General features: G+C 49.9%; 1 protein-coding gene and 1 long non-coding RNA gene across 3 annotated transcripts in view; one reads left to right on the forward strand and one right to left on the reverse strand.

Annotated features, from left to right (window-relative positions):
* Positions 1–10,163: 10,163 nt before the first annotated feature.
* Positions 10,164–17,010, reverse strand: Crygn (crystallin, gamma N). The gene is made up of 4 exons (NM_153076.3): positions 16,985–17,010; positions 15,199–15,447; positions 13,296–13,441; positions 10,164–10,351 (listed from the first exon to the last, which is right to left on the reverse strand). Exons 1-4 carry the CDS (start codon positions 17,003–17,005, stop codon positions 10,216–10,218), a joined length of 552 nt encoding a protein of 183 aa, NP_694716.2. The 5' UTR covers positions 17,006–17,010; the 3' UTR covers positions 10,164–10,215.
* Gm33591 overlaps positions 16,204–22,093 on the forward strand; it is a 28,759-nt gene continuing 22,869 nt past the window's right edge. The window contains exons 1-3 of one of the 2 annotated variants that reach the window (XR_389781.3): positions 16,204–16,456; positions 17,294–17,417; positions 17,898–17,976. This is a non-coding gene — a long non-coding RNA (predicted gene, 33591). Of the gene's footprint in view, positions 16,457–17,293; positions 17,418–17,897; positions 17,977–22,093 lie in introns of those variants that run through there. The other variant, XR_003955727.1, reaches the window with a different exon arrangement.

Genomic DNA, 22,093 nt, shown 5'->3' on the forward strand with positions numbered 1-22,093 from the left:
GTTGGTTGATTGGTTAGTTTTTGGTTTTGCTTTTGTTTTGTTTTTTTTCCATGACAGGGTTCTTCTAACAGGCAGCTCTGGAACTCTCTGTAGACCAGGCTGGCCTCAAACTAACAAAGATCCACCTGCCTCTGTCTCCAGAGAGCTGGGATGGTGTGTCACTGCTGCCTAGCCAAACTAAATAAGTGTAATTTTTTTTTTAAGAAATGCCCCAGACCAGGCTTGTGATGCACACCCGTTACCCTAGCACCGGAGAGGCAGGGTTTAAGCATTTTGATCTACATCATGAGTTCCAGGCCTGCTGAGGCTACATACTGAGATCCTGTCTCAAAAGAAAAGGAAAAACACAAACAAAAACTCAGAAGAAACAACTCAGAAGTCACTAGTTCCCTCTCTGGACAGTGGTGATTGTTTCCCAAGTGTGTGCATCTGTGAAAATACATCTAAATTCCATCCCAGGCACAGCTGTCTCCCACCCTTCATACGACCCTCAGCAGGCACGTACGGCTTCAGATGAAGGAATGTGTGTAAGAGACTGTATGCCAGCATGCACGAGAGCAGCCATTAGTGTGGAGTGCCCATGTGTGCTCATGTAAAGTGAGAATGTGCTTGCATATCTGGATGCATGCATGCTGCGAGGCCTCCTGTGGGATGTGAGTGATGCGTGTGTGCACATATGCATGTTTGCAGATGTGTGCATGAGAGTGTGAAAGTGTGTTTGTGTGCACATGCGTATCTGAATATCAGTGTACGTTTCTGTGAGTACGTGTGAGCACGTGTGTGTAAAGCCATATGTGTCTGAGTGGGAGGGTCTAGCGAGGAGGCCTGAGAACAGCATCTGCTTTCACTCACTCCAACAGCCGCACGGCCCTCAGAACCATGCTGAGGCCTGCTCTCTGTGGAGGCTCTGAGCACAGCTTCATGCCTCCAGGCTGCTCAGGGTTTTCTCTCTGCGCTCAGTGTCCTCTGCTGAGAGCCAGGGCAGCAGAGCCACCACTGTCACCACGACTGCCTTTTGCTATGTAAGATATGTGCAAGTTCATAAGTGTGCAGGTTTGTGTGTGTGCATGCCAGTGTGCACATGTCACAGCGCATGTGTGCAGGTCAGAGGACAATTTCAAATACTGGTCCTCACCTTATACCTTGTTTAAAGCAGTCTCATTCAATGCCGCTTAAGCCAGATCAGTTGGCTTTGGGAGATTATCTGGTCTCTGCCTCCCATCTTGCTAGTGGAGCTCTAGGACTGCAATGAGTCTAGCTTTTGCACAGGTTCCGAGGACTCAAACTCAAGCCCTCATGAAGTGCACAGCAAGCACTGTGCACGTAGTTTTACTGAGACTCAGTTTTGTTGCAATAGTGCACACATTAAGGGGTGGCAGCTGGCCAAGCAGAGGTTCAAAGAAGCAGTACACACCACTGTTGCTACACATCACAGGGTCCCAGAGCACGAGGGCAGCTTGAGCTCCTGGGGCAATGAGTGTGGCTCAAGCCATCTTGTCAATGACCAGAGATTTGGGTTCAATGATGTTCTAATGTGCTAATCATTTCATGGAGTTCCTATTAGTAACAGAACCAAGAAATTCATAGATGAAGATAACCTTCAAATACATCAGGCATGTAAGTGTGTGGCTATTAGTCTTGGAACTTAGGCTTAGAATCAGCACAGAAACAAGCCTCTGAGCATGGTATGAGGGAGTTTCTAGACTAGGTTAACTGAGGTGGGAGGCAGAGCCACTGTGGATGGCACTGTGCCCTGGCTGGGTCCTGGACTAAGTAAAGAAGAAAAAGCAGGGGCTGGTGAGATGGCTCAGTGGGTAAGAGCACCCGACTGCTCTTCCAAAGGTCCAGAGTTCAAATCCCAGCAACCACATGGTGGCTCACAACCATCCGTAATGAGATCTGACTCCCTCTTCTGGAGTGTCTGAAGACAGCTACAGTGTACTTACATATAATGAATAAATAAATCTTAAAAGAAGAAGAAGAAGAAGAAGAAGAAGAAGAAGAAGAAGAAAAAGCAACTTGTACCAGCATTCATGCTGCTGTATTCACATCATTTCTTCCAAGAAGATGGGTTCTAGAACTAGGCTAGCTGTGCTAGCTTAAGGGAGTAAGGAAGAATCTTGCCTCTGACAATGCAGGCAACGTAAGGGTCATTCAGGGGCGCTCCTGACTGTGAGGGGCATTTAAATTACTAGCCACCCCTGGTCCTGGTTCTAGAAGCTTGATATGGCCCGGGCCAATAGGTAATGCAGATCGGCAGGCCATTAATCACCTCCAATTTCCAGCTCTCTAGATGGAAAGAACAGATTTTACATCCATTCCTTTGAGAAGACAATCCTGTGTGTTTAACTTTTGGTTTTCCTGGAGATCTCTGGGCACAAGAACCTTCATACGGTGCTCCTAACAACCCTCTGCTTCTTCTTTTTCTTTTTTGTTTTGGTTTTTTGAGACAGGGTTTCTCTGTATAATCCTGGCTGTCCTGGAACTCACTTTGTAGACCAGGCTGGCCTAGAATTCAGAAACCCACCTGCCTCTACCTCCCAAGTGCTAGGATTAAAGGCGTGCGCCACCACACCCGGCAACCCTCTGCTTCTTTTGGGGGGACAAGATCTCTCAGTGAACCTCGAACTTAGCAATTTGGTAAGACTGGCTGGTCAGCAAGCTTTGGGGAATCCTCCTGTCCCCACCTCCCCAGTGCTGAGGTTACAGTATGCACCATCACACTTGACTGGTGAGATAAAAGGCTCTGCTCTTGCAGAGGGTTTGAATTCAGTTCCCAACACCCACATCGGGTGGCTCACAGCTATATAGTTGCAGTGGGCTGAGGGTTGTGGAATCCACGGGCATTTCCACTCAATGAGCACAAACTCTCTCTCTCTCTCTCTCTCTCTCTCTCTCTCTCTCTCTCTCTCACACACACACACACACACACACACACACACACACACAATTAAAAATAAGTCTTTATAACACCAGGCAGTGGTGACAGAGGAAGGTGGATTTCTGAGTTCGAGGCCAGCCTGATCTAGGGAGTGAGTTCCAGGGTAGCCTCAGTTGAGTTTTGATGTAATTATACTTCCATGTGCACCTGGGATTGCACTACACCAGGAAACTGTTTTCTAAACTACACTGTGTTTAAATCTGTTGGAAACAAATTGTCTGACATCAGACTCCTTAGAAGGTTTGAAAGGTATAGAAGGCATAGAGCCAATGTGTGGTCATCCTCAGAACATTATTTTCTTCACTGGAGCACACAGCTCCAGCGGGGCTCGTCACCCTCAGCCTGGATTCAGATGCCCCCAGGAGAAGCTTTCCTCTGGCCCACATCCCAGGAATCACTGTGTGTGAAGAAACCTCATGCTTCTATTACTCAGATTCAGAGAGCCACGGAACCCGGGCCGCGTTCTGCGTTGGCCGATTCAGGCGGGGTCTTCTCCACAAAGACCCTGGCTCTGTGATGAGTTGCTTACTTAGCCTTGCCGTTTCCTGCTCCTGGTTTGAACTTCTGTGCTCCAGAGATCTCTTTAAAGACTATTTTATTTTACACTGTTTTTAGATAGGGATTCATTATTGTATTCCAAGCTGACCTCCAACTCATGAACTTCCTGTCTCAGTCTCCCATCAAGCCAGAATCTCCTACTGGTTTTTTGTTTTGTTTTGTTGAGACAGATTTTATCTATGTAGTCCTGACTTTCCTGGAACTTACTCTATAGACCAGGCTGGCCTCAAACTCACAGAGATCTGCCTGCCTCTGCCTCTCAAGTGCTGGTATTAAAGGCGTGCACCACCATACAATATTTTTATCATATTATTTCCTTTCCCTCAACTCAATTTTATAGAGGAACAATGAATTACAAATAATATATAACATCGTATTTCACCACCACCACTAAGCATCTACTACTCTGTGGGAAAGGGATCAGAGGCAAGACAAAGGAGCTTTCTTCAACAGTAAGATTTTCCATTCTGGGTCCTGGGACTCTGGTAGGATGAATAGAAAGGGCCTTCCTGGCCACTCATTAAAACTACTTTAGGCCTAAACCTGAGTCCTACCTCATCTTAAACTTGTTCTATTGGCAATGACTGGTCTCATTCCACCCAGGATCTCTGTCCCCACCCAAGGAGTGTAGACATGTGGTCTCACAGATTAGAACACTTAGCCACAGCTGACATAGTACCACTGACCCACAATTCAATTGTTGACCTACATTTTCAACAAAGGGCTGCACACCTGCAGGATGGACCCAGGCAGGACTCCCTGGATATACTGGACCCTGGATATACCCTGGATATACCCCATACCCAGCAAAACACTGCACAGCTGTCGGCTGGCTTCAAGGGTGACTCCACACCACATTACTAAGAAAGGAACTGCACACTTGCAGGTTGTGACCCTGTCCACCACTCCCCCCCACACACACATCCAGAGAGGTCACAAGGGAAAGTTGCAGCTGGTCTCCACAGGATTGTTTTATTCCACAGACTGCATAGCAGGTTCACAGGCAGCAAGGAAGCCAACAGCCTTTTTATAAAAAACATTCATGGTGCAGGGCAGGCTTAACCAGAATGGCAAGTCACTTCTTTCTGTGTCCTTGCTGACACCAGACCATGAAGGTGTTGCCTGAGCAGGGCTTGAGAAGGTTGGGTTAGGCTCAGGTAGCCCCACCTTGCTCTGCAGTGGTCTTACTCCATGGTCTCCCCTTGAGGTTCCTCAGCAGTCAGGGCACCGCTCCCTGCATTGCAATCAACGGGAACCACAAGACCAACAAAAGGTGAGCATCAGGACAAGGACTATGTGAGGCACATTTGGGGCAAGTAAGACCCAGTATGTTGCCAGGGTCAGGAAGGGTCTTCAGTACCACAAGCACACGCAAATGGCTCTGAGACTCTGTGTACCTCAACAAGAAGAGTGAAGCTTTTGTTCTGTGCAAAATCCACATAGCATCCAACCCACCACAGCCACTATGGCTGAATGCATGTCTCCATGGCAGAGGAAGCATTCACACTGCCATGTACACATTCAAACTCCTATGCACACATTCACACTGCTGTGTGCACACTCACACTGTGTACACACTCACACTGCTGTGTGCACATTCACACTGTGTACACACACTGCTGGGCACACATTCACACTGATGTGTATACATTCACACTACTATGTATACATTTACATTGCTGTGTGCACACTCACTGCTGTATAGACACTCACATTGCTATGTGCACATTTACACTGCTGTGGTACACATTCACACTGTGTGTACATTCACACTGCTATGTGCACATTCACACTGCTGTGCACACATTCACACTGTGTACACACATGCACACTGCTGTGTGAACATTCACACTGTGTACACACACTCACACTGCTGTGTGCACATTTACAGTGCCATATTACACATTCACACTGTGTGCACATTCACACTGCTGTGTACACATTGTCACCACCTCAGCCCAGCACTGTACCTTCTCCAGCTGGTAGGATTTGAATGTAGAATGCCCCCCAATAGGGTCCTGTGCTTGCACTCTTGGTCTCCAGCTGGTGACACTGTTTTGGGAAGATTGTAGAATCTTTGGGACATATAGGATATATAGTCCAGCTCTCAGATACGGGTCTCTGGAGCAAACCTTGAAGAATATGCATCTCTGATCCTGGCTGGGGCCCCCAGCTACCTTCCCCACCAACAGACACATAGTGGTAAAAAACCCCACCACAGTCTGGCTATCATGATGGCCCATACCTTCTGAAACTATAAGCCCAGATAAACCTTCTAAAAGTTGCTCTGTAGGTATTCTGACAGTGAGAAAAGTAGCTAACACACCAAAGGGAACTCTGTGGCGGTTTATTTATTATTATTTATCACTATTATTATTGGTTTTGTTTTTTGGATATAATGTTTCTCTGTGTAGCCCTGGCGGTCCTGGAACTCACTCTGTAGACTAGGCTGGCTTTAAACTCACAGAGCTCTGCTTCTCTGCCCTTCTCTCTGCCTCTCTGCCTCTCTGCCTCTCTGCCTCTCTCTGCCTCTCTGCCTCTCTGCCTCTCCTCCCTGCCTCTCTGCCTCTCTGCCTCTCTGCCTCTTTGCCTCTCCTCTCTGCCTCTCTGCCTCTCTGCCTCTCTGCCTCTCTGCCTCTCTGCCTCTCTGCCTCTTTGCCTCTCCTCTCTGCCTCTCTCTCTGCCTCTCTGTCTCTCTGTTTCTCTGCCTCTGCCTTGAGTGCTAGGATTCAAGACCTTCACTACCACACCCTGCAGTGGTTTATTTTTGGTTTCACAGTGGTGGGGCTAGAATTCAGAGCCTCACACATGGTAGGGTAAGTGCTCAGCCACTAGCTACACCCTCAGCCATGAAGCTGGATTTTAAAACATGTCTCGTCTCACAGGTTATGTTAAAACCTCTACCGAGGTTTCTAGAGGGAAAAGGACACTTAGGGGTTAGCTCTGCTCTGAAGGCTTTCCAGCCAAGGAGTGGCCAAGCAGGACACAGCTGGAGATGGGGCAGAGGGAAGCCAGGGAAAGGAGTGGACAGAGACTAGTGCATCACCCTGGTATGGGCTGAGGAGTAGGGAGAGGCACACCACAGCCATGGCTAGGCATCAGTATGGGCTTCAAAGGGAAAGTTTTCCCCTGTGGTCTGACCAGGCCTGATAAACAATGCCTTCAGATCCCTGACCAGCAAGGGGTCTGAGGAACACGGAGATGGCTCTAAGAAGGCCCAGTTTTCCAAACCGCAGCATGGAGACAGAAATGGGAGAAGCATGTACCACACTAAAGGCTCTCTCATCTTCGTTCCATCGACCCCCTGGATGGACTTCAGATAAACTGCACAGCTGCCCACAGGCTCTGCAGTGAGAAGCTTGTTTTTCTTCTTCCTGACCAAAAGCAGATTTTACTGACAGATTAGCAAGCAGGGGGCTGGGGTGACAGGGAGGTCACCCAGGAATGCAAAGCTGTGTGAAACACTGACTCGCCCTAATGAGGCGCCTCTGTTCCTGGGAGCTGGGAGAGAGGCAAATTCAAGAGGAGTCCCTGCAACTGGCTTTGGCAAGGTAGGGCAGTGGGTGCCATCTGGCTCCCAGGAGGAAGCCCCTCCCCCATTAGAGCAGACTATTATCCCCCACCCCAGTGCCTCTGTGGACACTGAGGCACAGGGCAGTGAAGTGGTAACTTCTAGCTCTGGAAAGTTAGCTATGCCAAATGATGTTGTGCTGGGGCACACAGGTGAAAGGATGTCTTGTTACAGCAAACACGTGAAAGACTGATTTCCTGAAGCAGACACGGGTGAAAGGATGTGTGATGGAGAAGTATAAATAAGACCCCACAGACAGTGGGAGAGGAGCACTGAGCCTTCATTTGGTTTGCTCTGCCTCACTATTCTTCACTAAAGACATGCATTTATTGGTTCTCCTTTCATACTGTTGTTGAGCTCAACTTGTGGTAATGCTGTCATTGAGAGAAACTCACCCAAGAACTGCTCATAAGGTTCCTGCAGCAGCTTGCTTGCCTCCACAGCCTCACTGTAGGCTGGTTGGTGAGCCTGGCGGTTTTTTCAGGATTGAACTACAGCTGCCTGGTGTCTGCGTGCTGAAAGGACTGGACTGCAGCTGCTGGTTTGTGCCTGGTATCTGCCTGCCTAGAGGGCTGCTCTGCAGCTGCTGAGTTGTATTTGGTGTTTGTTATGGGACTGAACTGCTGTCCAAAAAGATCAAACTCGTTCCCAAAGAACCATTGCTGAACGGGTCCACCTCCTCCATATCCTAATACCTTTTCTCCTCCATACCTCTGCTGGGTGATGGGCTAGAAGAGAGAGGTGGAACCCTCATTAAAAGTGGGTTGCAAGCCGGGCGTGGTGGAGCACGCCTTTAATCCCAGCATGCGGGAGGCAGAGGCAGGCAGATTTCTGAGTTTGAGGCCAGCCTGGTCTACTGAGTGAGTTCCAGGACAGCCAGGGCTACACAGAGAAACCCTGTCTCAAAAAAAAAAAAAAAAAAAAAGTGGGTTGCAAAAAAGTGTATGGCTATAGGGTCACCCCTGAGTGAGAGTCCTGCTGTCACCCAGTTCTTCTCCCTGCTTCCCTCGAGTACATGGTCACTGACTGACACACACATCATAAAGCGCTTCACTTCACGTTGGGAGCACAGCTCCATGGCTGCATGCAAACTGCCATGCTGCAACAACTGTCCTCTCACAGGTCGCTGGGCTTCTTTAGTTGTGTTTGGTGTTGGCTTTTTTTAGACAGGGCCTCACTCCTGGCTGGCCTGGAACTTGCTATGTAGATCAAGTTGGCCTTGAACTTGCAGTGATCTACCTGCCTCTGCTTAGGGGGGGGGGGGGGCTTGAGTCACCACAGCTGGCTTGCGCTTTCACATATGTAGGGTGCGTGTAACAGATAGGTTTGCATTATTTCACAAAGAACAGGACTTTTGGTTTTCTCCCAAGCTCAAGTCAAATATCCTAATATATGCAAATGTGTTTCAGTGTAGGGGCAATGGGTCTGAATCCTGCTTGCTATGTCATACCAAGCAAGTTACTTAGCTGTCTTAGTCTAACCATCTCATTTGTCCAGGGGTGATAAGAAGCACGGGTGTCTCTGTATAGATCAAGTAAAACTGCATGAATTATATCTACTGAAGAGCCTGGTATAAAGTCAGCGCTCAATAAACACCCATAGTAATGCTATTCACAGTAAGCAAAAGAGTGTGAGACCCTTAGCCAGGGCCAGCTGGATTCTGCCCTCCTCTGATGTGTTAGGGGCTGGAGTGGATGGTTATGGAGGAGAAGGAAGGACAGACAGGGCCCTGTCTTCCTCCAGGAAGGCCTTACTCACTCATGGAAGCAAGCTGGCTGCAACTCTCCCACAAAGGGGTCTGCTCCTGTTCCTGAGCAACACGCAGGGTTGACTCGAAACAGACTCCCTTCCCAAGGGGTCCTTGGCCTAAGCCTCAAGGGGATGGAGGGTCCCTTGGGAGCTGTCAGTTTTCTGAGCTTTAGTGGCTTCTGGTGGAATGCAGTAGAGTCAGCAAGCCCTGGGGACTCATATGGCAGAGGATACGCCTGTGCTCTCTACCCAGAGGCTGCTTAACGTAGCTCTACCTAGAACAATCCTCTACTGTCCTGGGGTGACCCAGGGCCCTGAGTCATTCATCTTTGCCCTCTGCCTAGCCCCTGGTGACAGCATCACCTGTGTGAACGCAGTGATTTTTAATGATATTCTTTTTCTCATTTCCTTCGGTGTAGGGAGGTAGAGGAGGAAATGAGGCAGGAGAGGTGGGAGACACTGGTCAGGGAGGACCAGGGTCTACAGGCAGGGGCAGGGAAATAACCTGAGCCGCCATCTTATCTGGACAACCCCCCTCAAGGAGCCTTTCCTCTCTCAATGGGGAACAACGTTGGCATTCGAGGATGTGGACCCCTTTATCAGAAACCCCACTGCAGGGGTCTCCTCCGGTCTTCCATTCCCGGAAACGTGTTCTCCAGATTTACGCCCAGCCCCAAGGCGGACCGAATGTCTTGGAAAAGATCTGATGACAGGGAAGCTCTATAGAGTTGCTCCGGGAGCCGCGCAAAGGCGGAGGCTGAGTGATATCCTGCAGGGACAGTCGTTGTCTAGTGCCTCAGGACCCTGATAGCTTCTTCCAGGTCTCCATTCCCCGGATTCCAGGGGCATGACTCCGCCCTTCTCTATCACCTGGCCTCTCCCTCCCAAATCAGCCAGGACTCTTCCTCTTAGCCAGCCCCTCCCTTCCCCTGGCCTTCCTCTCCCCCACCCCCAGCTCCCCCACGCCTCTTTCCTCCTGCCCCGCCCCTCTTCTTCTCGCCCCCACCGCTTCCCAGCAAGCAAGCTTCCTCTTCTCCCCCACCCCGCCCTTCACCTTCACCCCCTTTCCCATCCCCATTTTTCATCCTCCTCCCACCCCCACCCCCGCCACCTCGCCCCTCCTCTCGGGCGTGGCCCCCTAGCAGGAGAAAACAGCCTGCCTGCGTCCTGCTCGCGGGCGCCCTCGTGTGGCCTTGGGCCCCGAGGCGGCTGCTGCTCTGGCTAGGCTTTGGCGGGGGAGGGAGTTAGTTGGCTTCCTTGCTCCAGCAGGCTTCCTTCCCCCTGCCGGGTTGGGGCCCGCCAGCCGGTGAGAGGCCTAGAAAGCACTCCGAGGCCCGCCAGCACTCCGCTTTCTGGATATTTATTGCCTCCGTGGGTCGCACGTACGCAGTTGGGACTAGAAGAAGTTGAGCACCCGGCGGAGCGACTGCACGCGTGCGCTGTGGGCCCCCCAGTCGGAGAAGCAGCGGTAGTCTCCTCTCTCCAACACGTACATGCGGCCGCGGTAGTTTGGCTCCTCATAGAGGACCCACCTGAAGGGCAGAGGAAGGGCGAGTCACCCGGAGGGAACCACACGAGGACGCTTCCCCGGCCCCGGCCCCGCCCCCGCCCCTCGGTCCTAGCTCCTCACTACCTTGATTGACGATATCTGATTCGGGCTTGGTGCTGGGGTTCGACAAGATGGGGACTGCCCAGTAATTGACCATCCCATGACAAAAGCGAGAGCGACTGGGGATGCACTATGCCCAGTCACCCACCAAAGGGCCATTTTTGCACAGAGTACCCAGCTCTTGACAGGACGCCTGACACAAACTGGGGACCGTTCCCACTGTGTATCCACTCAGCCAACAGCCGTGGCGGTGCCTGTGCTCTAGTACAAGTGGGCTGTGCTGCCTGCGTTGTACAGAGGATCTGGAGCTGGCAGGACAGGAGGTCTGACAAGAGCGCCCTTGTGTTGGGGGATTTGGGGGGAAGGTGTGTACCAGGCCCCTGTCCTTTACAACCCAGTGGACCAGGGAATCAGGAAGATTAACTGGGAAGATCGGATGGGTGGTCTCTTCCTGGGAACAGGCATAAGGAAAAGGTTCTTAATAAGTATAGAGGTGTAAATGTGGGACCCAGGGAGAGTCGTCGTGTGGACGCTCTCACTTGGGGCTCAGGTTTGGAGGCTGGCCTAAGGGAGCTAGGAAGTCGGGGAGGAGGAGCCGCCAGGCCTGCCTGCACCAGAGGGCTGTCTCTGTCTTTACCTCGGGCTCTCCCCTCCCCCTCTTTCACTAGAGTAGAAAACAGCTTTTCTCTGGGGCAGGACTCCCTCGGGCGTGCTCGGGTGCTCACGGCCTCTTGAGGAGATGGCTGAGATCCAGGTTGTAGTATTACTCTGACCTCTCTTCTCGGGGAACCTCCCTCCCGCGATGTGCCTAGGCAGTTCCTACTCAGTCCCAAACTTCTCAAATTCCCTCCCAGGGAGTGTCCTTGCCTTTCTGCTTGCAGACAGCTCAGCCGAGAGAGAGGGGGAGGGGGAGGGGGAGAGGGAGAAACTAAAGGTCACATAGCTCACTTCCTTTTCCTTAGCCCTTAGCTCTTCCACTCCAAGTCATCGTAGGCCCCTCCCTTCATCATCTTGACCCCTCAACTGGTAAATGGTACAATCTGACAGTAGGGTCAGGGATTGGAAACTAAGGGGTGTGTGTGTGGGGGGGTGTCATGCTAGGGACGAGCAGATCACTTCCTTACAACCACAGCCTTCCACCACATAGCTAGAGTCTCCAAGAGAGTGAGCCAGTCTCTATTCTGTACTGCCCTGAGCCATCTTGGAGCTCTTGTGGACATTCTGAAAGGAAAAGGGACCTGGCTGGTGTGACAGCTAATCCTGCGCATCCTTGCTCACCTAGCTGCAACTCTTAGAGGAAAGCAACAGAGAAGGGGTCTCTGGGGAGGCGGCTCAGCAGATAAGAGCACTGGCTGCTTGTCCAGAGCCAGGTTTGCTTCTCAGCACCCACACTGCAGCTCTCAACTGTCTGTAACTCCAGGTCCAGGAAATTTAATGCCTGCTTCTGACCCCACCGGGCATGCATGTGATGCACAGACATGCATGCAAGTAAGACAAATGTATGGAAATAAAAATCATTTTTAAAATTTAGAGGGGGGGGCGCTCAGTCTGTTGGAGTGTTGGGGGATGTCCCTGCTTTTCCTGACATGCCTCCTAGGACACAGGTATGAGGGACCGTTCACTCCTGAGCTGACATGGAACCCACAAGGAACAACACTCTTGGCACAGGGAGGTGGTTGAGGAGCCCTGCTTTACTGCTGGCCGGATCCCAGAAAGGGCACCAGGGACCCAGGGCATCACCGTTTTCGAAGCTACTTCTGCACAAGACTTATATCACATAAGAGTTAAGGTTATCAAAGATAAGAACACTCTGGATCCATCATCTTGGCCTCAACCTCCTGGCCACTGAGACTGGCTCCTCCCTGGAAAGTGGAGATTATATTCTCTTCCATCCAGTGTCCACTCCTGCCTTCCCTCCCTCAGGCTCCCAGGGTTGCTAGGAGGATTCTGTCTTGGGTCTCCTGACATCTCCCATACAAAAGTATGCCTCTGATCTCATGAGACACAACTTAGCCTGGGAATTTCTCAAGGCAAATTGTTTTGGACTCCTACCCCTGGACTCTCGGGTATCATCTGCTTGGGGGAGGGGGTCAGGTAAGATGGTAGCTAGGGCTCTGCTTTGAGCACATTTTGTCTCCCTTCATCCTTTCCTTGACCCCCTCCCCGAAGGGTTTGATCCTGAACCTCAGAAATTCCATGGGAGCTGATTCCCCACACCAACCCTGTGCAGGGAAGCTGGGATCCTGTGGGGCTCTTCTGCTGGGGGCGGGGGGAGGTTGAAGGGTACCCAGCTCTAGGGTAGAAGGGGCTCCCCTAGGCTGCAGTCCCAGCAGGGCTTCTGCTGTGGAAAGAAAGGCTCTGGAGTTGACTGCAGTCAGTTTGTGCTTCTATAAAATGGTGATGGCTTCTCCAGAATGGGCAGGGAAGATGGGAAGAGAGTGTTGAGTGTTGAGCCCCATCTGTGTGTGCACAGGCAGATAGTTCAGGCGAGGGCAGGAGAAACCCCAGGTGAGGGGCGCCTGCATGTGTACAATGGGCAGGTGCGCCAGGAAGCTGCCCCACAAGGCAAGCACCGGGTCTGACAGATGCCTTGGACTAGCGAAGACAGGCACAATTCCCAGACACTCTCATCCATCCTAGGAGAGCCCCTTGAAGCCCATCTCCAACAAGTTGGTGTGGGCTGTAAGCCACCAGGCAGAGAGGCCCAGGCCCAGGGTTATCCGAGCTGAGAAGATGGACCTTCTCTGAGCAGGTGACGCTGCTGTGTAAGTTGGCACCCCAGGAAGCTGGGGTTCTCGTGAGTCACCCACAGGGTCTGATGGCTATCCACCCTACCAAGCCTGTCTGGAAGCCCCAGCTGTACTCACGCTCCGTCCCCATACACCTTGATGGCGTTGACACAGCTCTTGGCCCAGCCCCGGCTCTGCAGGAAGGGGCAGTCCTCCACGAACTCTAGGCACTGGCCCGTGAAGTTGCAGCCCTCGAAGATGTCTATGCGGAAATGCTCTCCATGCTCCAGGACAGGTGGGGAAGAAAAGCAGTATTTCAAGTCTCCCCCATGCATGGGTGGAAAGGAAAGTGGGAGACTCCTGGCCCTGGGCTAGACTGGAGAAACAGTGAGTTCTCCCCATCCCAACACACACACACACACACACACACACACACATATACTGGTTTTTTCCCATGAGTCCATGAGATGTGGTGGAGAAAGGGTTCTATTACAACTAAGGACCCAAGATTCAGTGAGGGCAAGGCTGCCTAGAAACCAGCACACTAGTCAGAGCTGGGGGTCACTGGCTCCCCTCAGGCACTCAGCTTAGGGGGCTCATGCCCCAGTTTTGGCTTCTCACCCTCAGTTTCAGGCCATGAGCAGGCAGGCCTTCAATTTATAATATTTTTAAAGTGTAATAGAATCCTTTAGGAATGCTGCGCCAAGACAGCTAAAACAATGCCTCTCATTTGTTGAAGTCTCTACTGGCCCTAAGATTCACCATAATTCAATAGCACCAGTACATACTGTGTGACCCAGAGGACAGAGGGGGCTCTCTCACAACTGGCCAGGTGCCTGTGAAGCCTGGGATGTCTCTGACAAGAACAGTCTTCAGAAGACGGCTTGTATATTTTTCATATAAACAGCATTATGCAGAACCCAGAGCCAACCATTCCACCAACTCTCTCCGAATGCCTACATCCTCGCAGAGACGCTAGGAAAGCATTCTTTCAATCAAACGTGCCAGAGCCCAGCTGATTCTGTAACTGATATAGAAAAGAAAGCCCCCTCCCCCGTACAGAGTGGCGCCTACCCAGACGTCTCACGTATTAGCCAAAGTGAGGCATGTAGGATGCCCTGGCAGAGTGACTTGCCGATGAGAGCTGCCCACACTGGTCTGACCCACTTCCCACTCAGAAGGCAACACTTGGAGCAGGTCTCATACCTGTGACCGAGGAGCCCTCTTTTCTCAAATCCCACTCTCAGGAGACCCAGCAGAAGCTGACAGGGTCTCTATCTGGGGTTGCAGTACCCCTCATTTGCTCTCCCTACGCACATCAGGCCACAGCTGTGAGATACAGCCATCTGTGTAACTCAAGAGCACTGACCTCCAGATTTCTTACTGTCCCCTGGGCACTTTGGCCTCCTCCATGTTCCATTCCAAGTTCAGAGTGTTGAAGGCCAGCATAGTGCTGCCTGGGTACGTGTTCATGCTCAAAGCAGCCATGGTGTGTGTGCGTGCGTGTGTGTGTGTGTGTGTGTGTGTGTGTGTGCGCGTGCGCGTGTGTGCGCGTGCGTTCATGGACATGGGAGTACACCCAGGCACATGTATGAGCTGTGTGTGGGGCTGGGGTTGCAGGTGAGCTGTCACATCTGCTGCATGCAGTGCTTAGTTATGAACTCAGGCTCTCACGCTTGTACGGCAGGCATTTACAAACATCTCCCCGGTTATAGTTTTACTTTTGATGAGGGCACCCCTATTCAGTGACAATCCAAACATATCTCTAGTCTTTGAAATTTAGCTACATGCTTGGCTCAGAAATGTAGAAGGATTCCTCGGCAAGTCCCAAGGGCTCATGTGTTCTATCTCTGATCCATCTTGGTCTTCCCAGCATCTTATCTCATGTCAGGGTGAGTCTGGACAGGGTCCTCTCAATTTTAAAGATTTTATTGTTGGGAGATGCTCGTACTTCTAACTAAGCGCCCATGTGACCTTCCACTACTTAAGCTGCTGGCTCCCCCCCACCCCCAGCCCCACCCCCGTGGAGTATCTCACTCACCATGCCCACAGGCCGACAGGAGCCCATGTGGTCGTTGTGGCCATTCCAGCGGAAGAATTCAGGGTAGTCACCATGCTCCAAAATGAACTGCTGGCCGCGGAAGTCAGGGTGATCAAAGCAGACCCAGGCTCCGCTCTCCACACGGATGGAATTCACCCGGTTCATAAAGCCTTGGTCCTGGAAGTTGTCACAGTCCCCAAACACCTCCAGCTTCCGCCCTGTGAAGTGCTTGCCCTCGTACAGAGTGATCTGGAAAGGCCAGCTGAGAGGTCAGGAGCAGGGGAGTCTCCACTTCTGGGCCCCAGCTGAACTACACACACACACACACACACACACACACACACACACACACACTCACATGTGTGCATGGGTGTACTTAGCATTTGTTGTTAAACATAACACAATATCATTAAAGGACATGTTTTTTAAGGCATAAATATCATAGAGAACAAGTCAAAAAGTGAGGTTCCTAATACTGAAATTCCAACCCCTCAATAACTTTTTGGATCTAAAGAGCTGTGGTCCCAGAAGGACCCTGTGTCGGGGGCTTCTCTACATCCGGACCTCAACCTCCTCCATGGTACCCAGACTTTCATTCCTTCCCATTACAGTGGATGCCCGACAGTGCCGATGGAGCAGAGAATGAATGGGCAGCTGGCTGTTATCAGACATCACTGGGCTCACAGTGGGACAGACACATTGCCCAGATATCTGGGGACAAGGGTATTGGGGGTGGGGTGTTCAGGAGAGGGCTAAGTGTCACTCACCCCTTTGTCTTCTCTACTTCACCCACTCCTTTTTTTTTTTTTTTTTTGAGATAGGGTTTTTTGTTGGTCTTCATTTTTGTTTTGTTTTGTTTGTTTTTGGTTGTTACTTGAGACAAGGTTTCTCTGTGTAGCCCTGGCAGCCTTAGAATTTGCTCTGGAAACTGGAATGGAACTCAGAGATCCTCCCCCCGACCCCCACCTCTGCCGCTGTGCTGGGATTAAAGGCGTGCACCACCACTGCCAGGTTTTGAGAAAAGGTCTTAGCTATCCCAGATTGGCCTGGAATTTATCAATAGCTAGGAAGGACTTTGAACTTTGATCCTTCTGCCTCCATTTCCTCAAAGCTGAGACTACAGCCAAGTACCACTGTGCCTGGTTTATTCAGTGCTGGGGACAGACCCCATAGCTTTGTGCATTTAGTTAAGCATCCAGCAACTGAGCCCACTTGTTAAGAATCTCTGAAGGCCAAAGAGTTTTGGATACTACAGAAGGTAAGGGGTAAAGGGGTAGCCATAGTGGTGGGTGCCCTCCCTGCATAAAGCAAGGCTGCTAAGGGCCTCTAGAACATTCGGGAAGATCTCAGCATTCAAAGGATTTGGAGGTTCCCTACAATTTCCACATACTGCATAGAATCAGCCTCAAGTCAAATGGGGAAAGAGCTTGGAGGGTGGGGGGTCAGAGGCCACATTTAGACCACCCACCCTGTAGTGAGGAAGGGTGAAGAGGCTGAAAGAAATGCTGAACCATGTCGGTTACCAGAGATTTACCACTCTAAGCCAGAAACACCGGGCCTGACCAAGCTCCTCCTGACTTTGGGAATCCCTTAGGAGAGGTTTGGGGGAGAGGGCGACCTTCCTACCCACGTACTCCATACACGCCCTCAGCCAACCAACAGAGGGAGTTTGCCCCATCTCATTAAGAAGCAAGTTTTGCTTAACTTTGTCAACCCCGAAGAACACCTGGGGTCGGTCTGTGCCCTCCCCACTAGCGGGGCTCCCCGAGGCTGCTGGGGCACTCACCTTTCCCGAGCGTTGCGCCATGGTGTATCGCTGGCCACTGCGAGACCCGGTATATACTCTGTGGCGCCTGCTGGCTCAGCGCCCCCAGGGACAAAAGATTTGCTTGGCCTGGCACCCGCGTGTTAGTGCTGTCGGGCGTGCTAAGCCGGTGCCCTGACCCACCCGCCGCCCCTGTGTTACACACAAGTGACCAAGTCCTCAATGCCTCTTGACCTGATCCTTCCTGTCCAGCTCGTTGCTTGCTGCCCTGCTGAGTCAGGGCTCGGGAGAGTCCCTTCAACCTCTTGTTTTGCCTCCTCTCTGCCATAGCTGTGGCCTCCCAGACTGTGCTCTGACACTCGGCACAACCTATAATCAGTCCTATGAAGATCCCAGCTGACATCTGCCTTGATGCCCCGCTGCTTGCATTAGGGGACTTTCAGTACTTTGTGCTGTAAGTACAAAGTGTTTCAGTACCTGAGCCCTAACGCTAGACCACCTGGGATGCCAAGAATCTGTTTATAGGGTGATGTGCCCACTAAACTGAGGTGCCAGAATTTGCCAGGCCCACAGGCATTTGGAGTCTATTGAAGCCTGAAGAGCAAGCACTACAAACTGCTGGGAAGCTGGGGAGCTGGGGTCAGACTCTGAGATCAAAGGAGAGAGCCACTCCAGGGGCCTACACTCTGCACTCTGGGGAAGAGCTCATGGGCCCTCTTACCAGCAGAGTATAGATAAGACTTCCTAGGACAGAGACAGGGCCCGGAAATCCTTGGGCAGAGGGATGAGTCTTGGGTCTTTGCTATGGGAAGTACTCAAGGCGGACAGTGAACTCCTTGACAGTTTCTTCTGAAGACCCCCACTAGGAACAGCTTACTGCCTTCACCAGCACACACACTCCAACACAAAGCAAATTGTGTTTGTCTTTATGAAGGCATAAAACTGAAACAGCGGGGACTGGCGAGATGGCTCAGTGGTTAAGAGCGCCGACTGCTCTTCTGAAGGTCCCGAGTTCAAATCCCAGCAGCCACATGGTGGCCCACAACCATCCATAATGAAATCTGATGACCTCTATGATCTCTTCTGGAGTATCTGAGGATAGTTACAGTGTACTTACATATAAAAAATAATAATAAAATAATAAAATTTAAAAGAAAGAAGTTATAGATCATTAAAAAAAAAACTGAAATAGCATTCTGCCAGTTTAGAAAAGTGTGTGTGTGTGTGTGTGTGTGTGTGTGTGTATGTGTCTAAGACAGCCTCTCCAGTCAGCCCTTGTCCAACACCTTGTTAGGGAAAATAGGCCTAGCAACATCTGAGGATTCTCCTGTCTCTGCCTCCTCTCTGGCAGTGGGATTGCTGGGGTTCCAGATATTCAATCCCCTGGCTCCATGTGGGTTTGGGGAGCTGAACTCAGGTCCTCCTGCCTTCCTGATGTGAGGGTTCTCTAGAAGGCAGAACACGTACTGTTGGGGTCCAGGAGTCACCCCACAGATCACACAAGCACCTCTCTCAATCAGACAGGGGTGGTTTATTAAATGCACTAAAAAGCTGGGATTCAGCTTCTCTGTTGGTCCCTTGGCTGCTGGCATCAGAGTCCGGTTCCTCGGCCTTCCAGTGTGTACTGATGGCTAAGTCTTTCTGGGAATCCTCTAGGCCTTTAGCAGGAGATTGGGACCATAGCTCAGAATTTGGGGGTTGAGGCTACAAGCCTAAACATCTTTCTCTGTCAGCCTATAAGGACTAAAACAGTAAAACCCACGGTGAGCTCACATGCAGGTTCTGAAAGTACTCTGACTCAAGCCATTTTAGACATGACAGTTCCTATTGACCTTTAATTTGATGGGTCCTATGTGAAGCCTTGTGGAATTTCTTAAGATTATCAAACCTCATTCTGTATGTATCATAACATACAGAATACAACAGGGCATGTGAGCATGACATTGCTCTGAGTCAAGTTATTTTTCTGTGTCAATGACTGGCAGGCATATTACAGCAACAATATGAATTGCTGGCAGGCCTGGAACAAAGTGGTTACATCTATGTTGGCCAGGACAGGCCTCAACATATACCACATACATACACACACACACACACACACACACACACACAAAGATGAGAGGCTCTATCAGTCTGGCTGGATAGTCTAACAATGGCTATCTTCACACTGGAGAGTCTGAGGGACAATGGCTCTCAGGCCACGAGCTTGACCAATCAGTAGCCCCAATCTATTCATTAAAGCTGGGTCACCACTAGAATGAAACCACCTACATGTGGGTGAACCTTCCTGTTTCAGTTCACGTAATTCAAAGAACCTAGTGGGGAAACCCCCACTCAACTTCCGATTCGGTGTGCACCCAAGAATCACGAATAGAACACAACACCTTGATGTAACAACACGAGGTATTTTAATGGCGGAGCTCCGGGTCGAAACGTATCTCACACAGGAGACAGTGGATTCGACCACGAGGCTTGGAAGCTAGGGGTTTTTATAGAAAAGGAGTGGGGCTGGGGGAGGAATTGGCGCGGTTTCACATGATTGGTCCATTTAAACATCAGCAGCCTGTAACATTTAACTTAGGTCAGAGGGGTGGGAGCTAGGGAGGCGATGGGCCTGCCCGGGCATGTCCTGGTCTGTTCTGCTATGTTCTCAGCCCCAGGTTTCAAAGCTCACAAACAACTCTTTGGGCTATTTGACATACATTACATGAATCACAGGTCTCAAGTTTTATTTCCTTTCATTCCCCTCTTCTTCTGTTTAGACTAATTCTAATCATAGAATTTTAGAGATTGGTGTCCCCTAACTCTTCATCTACCTGAACTATAGGTTGATATTGCCTTTGAAGAACCATGAGTTTTACTGTATCAATTCTACTCTGGATGAAAGCCATTCCTCTATTTATTATACAAGGGCCGAAAACTAAAGCTAAGCATATCATAAGGATTGGTCCGGCTACAGTGGAAATCAAAGAAGTTATCCAAGATGGTCGTGATTCAAACCATGACTCAAACCACCCCCGTTGAGCATCCCGTTCCCGTTTCCTTCGCTCTAATCTTTCTCTCAGTTTCTGCATAGAGTCTCTAACTATTCCTGTATGATCTGCATAGAAGCAGCACTCTTCTTTAAGGGCAGCACACAGTCCTCCTTCCTTTAGGAACAACAAATCAAGATCTCTCCTGTTCTGCAAAACTACCTCAGACAGGGAGGTCAAAGATTTTTCTTTTTTTTTTTTTTTTTTTTTTTTTACTTTCATCCCAATATTTCTTTTTTTTTTTTTCCATTTTTTATTAGGTATTTAACTCATTTACATTTCCAATGCTATACCAAAAGTCCCCCATATCCACCCACCCCCACTCCCCTGCCCACCCACTCCCCCTTTTTGGCCCTGGTATTCCCCTGTACTGGGGCATATAAAGTTTGCAAGTCCAATGGGCCTCTCTTTCCAGTGATGGCCGACTAGGCCATCTTTTGATATATATGCAGCTAGAGTCAAGAGCTCCGGGGTACTGGTTAGCTCATAATGTTGTTCCACCTATAGGGTTGCAGATCCCTTTAGCTCCTTGGCTACTTTCTCTAGCTCCTCCATTGGGAGCCCTATGATCCATCCATTAGCTGACTGTGAGCATCCACTTCTGTGTTTGCTGGGCCCCGGCATAGTCTCACAAGAGACAGCTACATCTGCGTCCTTTCAATAAAATCTTGCTAGTGTATGCAATGGTGTCAGCGTTTGGATGCTGATTATGGGGTGGATCCCTGGCTATGGCAGTCTCTACATGGTCCATCCTTTCATCTCAGCTCCAAACTCCGTCTCTGTAACTCCTTCCATGGGTGTTTTGTTCCCAAATCTAAGGAGGGGCATAGTGTCCACACTTCAGTCTTCATTCTCCTTGAGTTTCATGTGTTTAGCAAATTATATCTTATATCTTGGGTATCCTAGGTTTGGGGCTAATATCCACTTATCAGTGAATACATATTGTGTGAGTTTCTTTGTGAATGTGTTACCTCACTCAGGATGATGCCCTCCAGGTCCATCCATTTGGCTAGGAATTTCATAAATTCATTCTTTTTAATAGCTGAGTAGTACTCCATTGTGTAGATGTACCACATTTTCTGTATCCATTCCTCTGTTGAGGGGCATCTAGGTTCTTTCCAGCTTCTGGCTATTATAAATAAGGCTGCTATGAACATAGTGGAGCATGTGTCCTTCTTACCTGTTGGGGCATCTTCTGGATATATGCCCAGGAGAGGTATTGCTGGATCCTCCGGTAGTACTATGTCCAGTTTTCTGAGGAACCGCCAGACTGATTTCCAGAGTGGTTGTACAAGCCTGCACTCCCACCAACAATGGAGGAGTGTTCCTCTTTCTCCACATCCTCGCCAGCATCTGCTGTCACCTGAATTTTTGATCTTAGCCATTCTGACTGGTGTGAGGTGGAATCTCAGGGTTGTTTTGATTTGCATTTCCCTGATGATTAAGGATGTTGAACATTTTTTCAAGTGCTTCTCTGCCATTCGGTATTCCTCAGGTGAGAATTCTTTGTTCAGTTCTGAGCCCCATTTTTTAATGGGGTTATTTGATTTTCTGAAGTCCACCTTCTTGAGTTCTTTATATATGTTGGATATTAGTCCCCTATCTGATTTAGGATAGGTAAAGATCCTTTCCCAATCTGTTGGTGGTCTTTTTGTCTTATTGACGGTGTCTTTTGCCTTGCAGAAACTTTGGAGTTTCATTAGGTCCCATTTGTCGATTCTCGATCTTACAGCACAAGCCATTGCTGTTCTGTTCAGGAATTTTTCCCCTGTGCCCATATCTTCAAGGCTTTTCCCCACTTTCTCCTCTATAAGTTTCAGTGTCTCTGGTTTTATGTGAAGTTCCTTGATCCACTTAGATTTGACCTTAGTACAAGGAGATAAGTATGGATCGATTCGCATTCTTCTACACGATAACAACCAGTTGTGCCAGCACCAATTGTTGAAAATGCTGTCTTTCTTCCACTGGATGGTTTTAGCTCCCTTGTCGAAGATCAAGTGACCATAGGTGTGTGGGTTCATTTCTGGATCTTCAATTCTATTCCATTGGTCTACTTGTCTGTCTCTATACCAGTACCATGCAGTTTTTATCACAATTG

This window comes from Mus musculus, chromosome 5 (genome assembly GCF_000001635.26).
Source record: "Mus musculus strain C57BL/6J chromosome 5, GRCm38.p6 C57BL/6J".
Classification (NCBI taxonomy): Eukaryota; Metazoa; Chordata; class Mammalia; order Rodentia; family Muridae; genus Mus; species Mus musculus.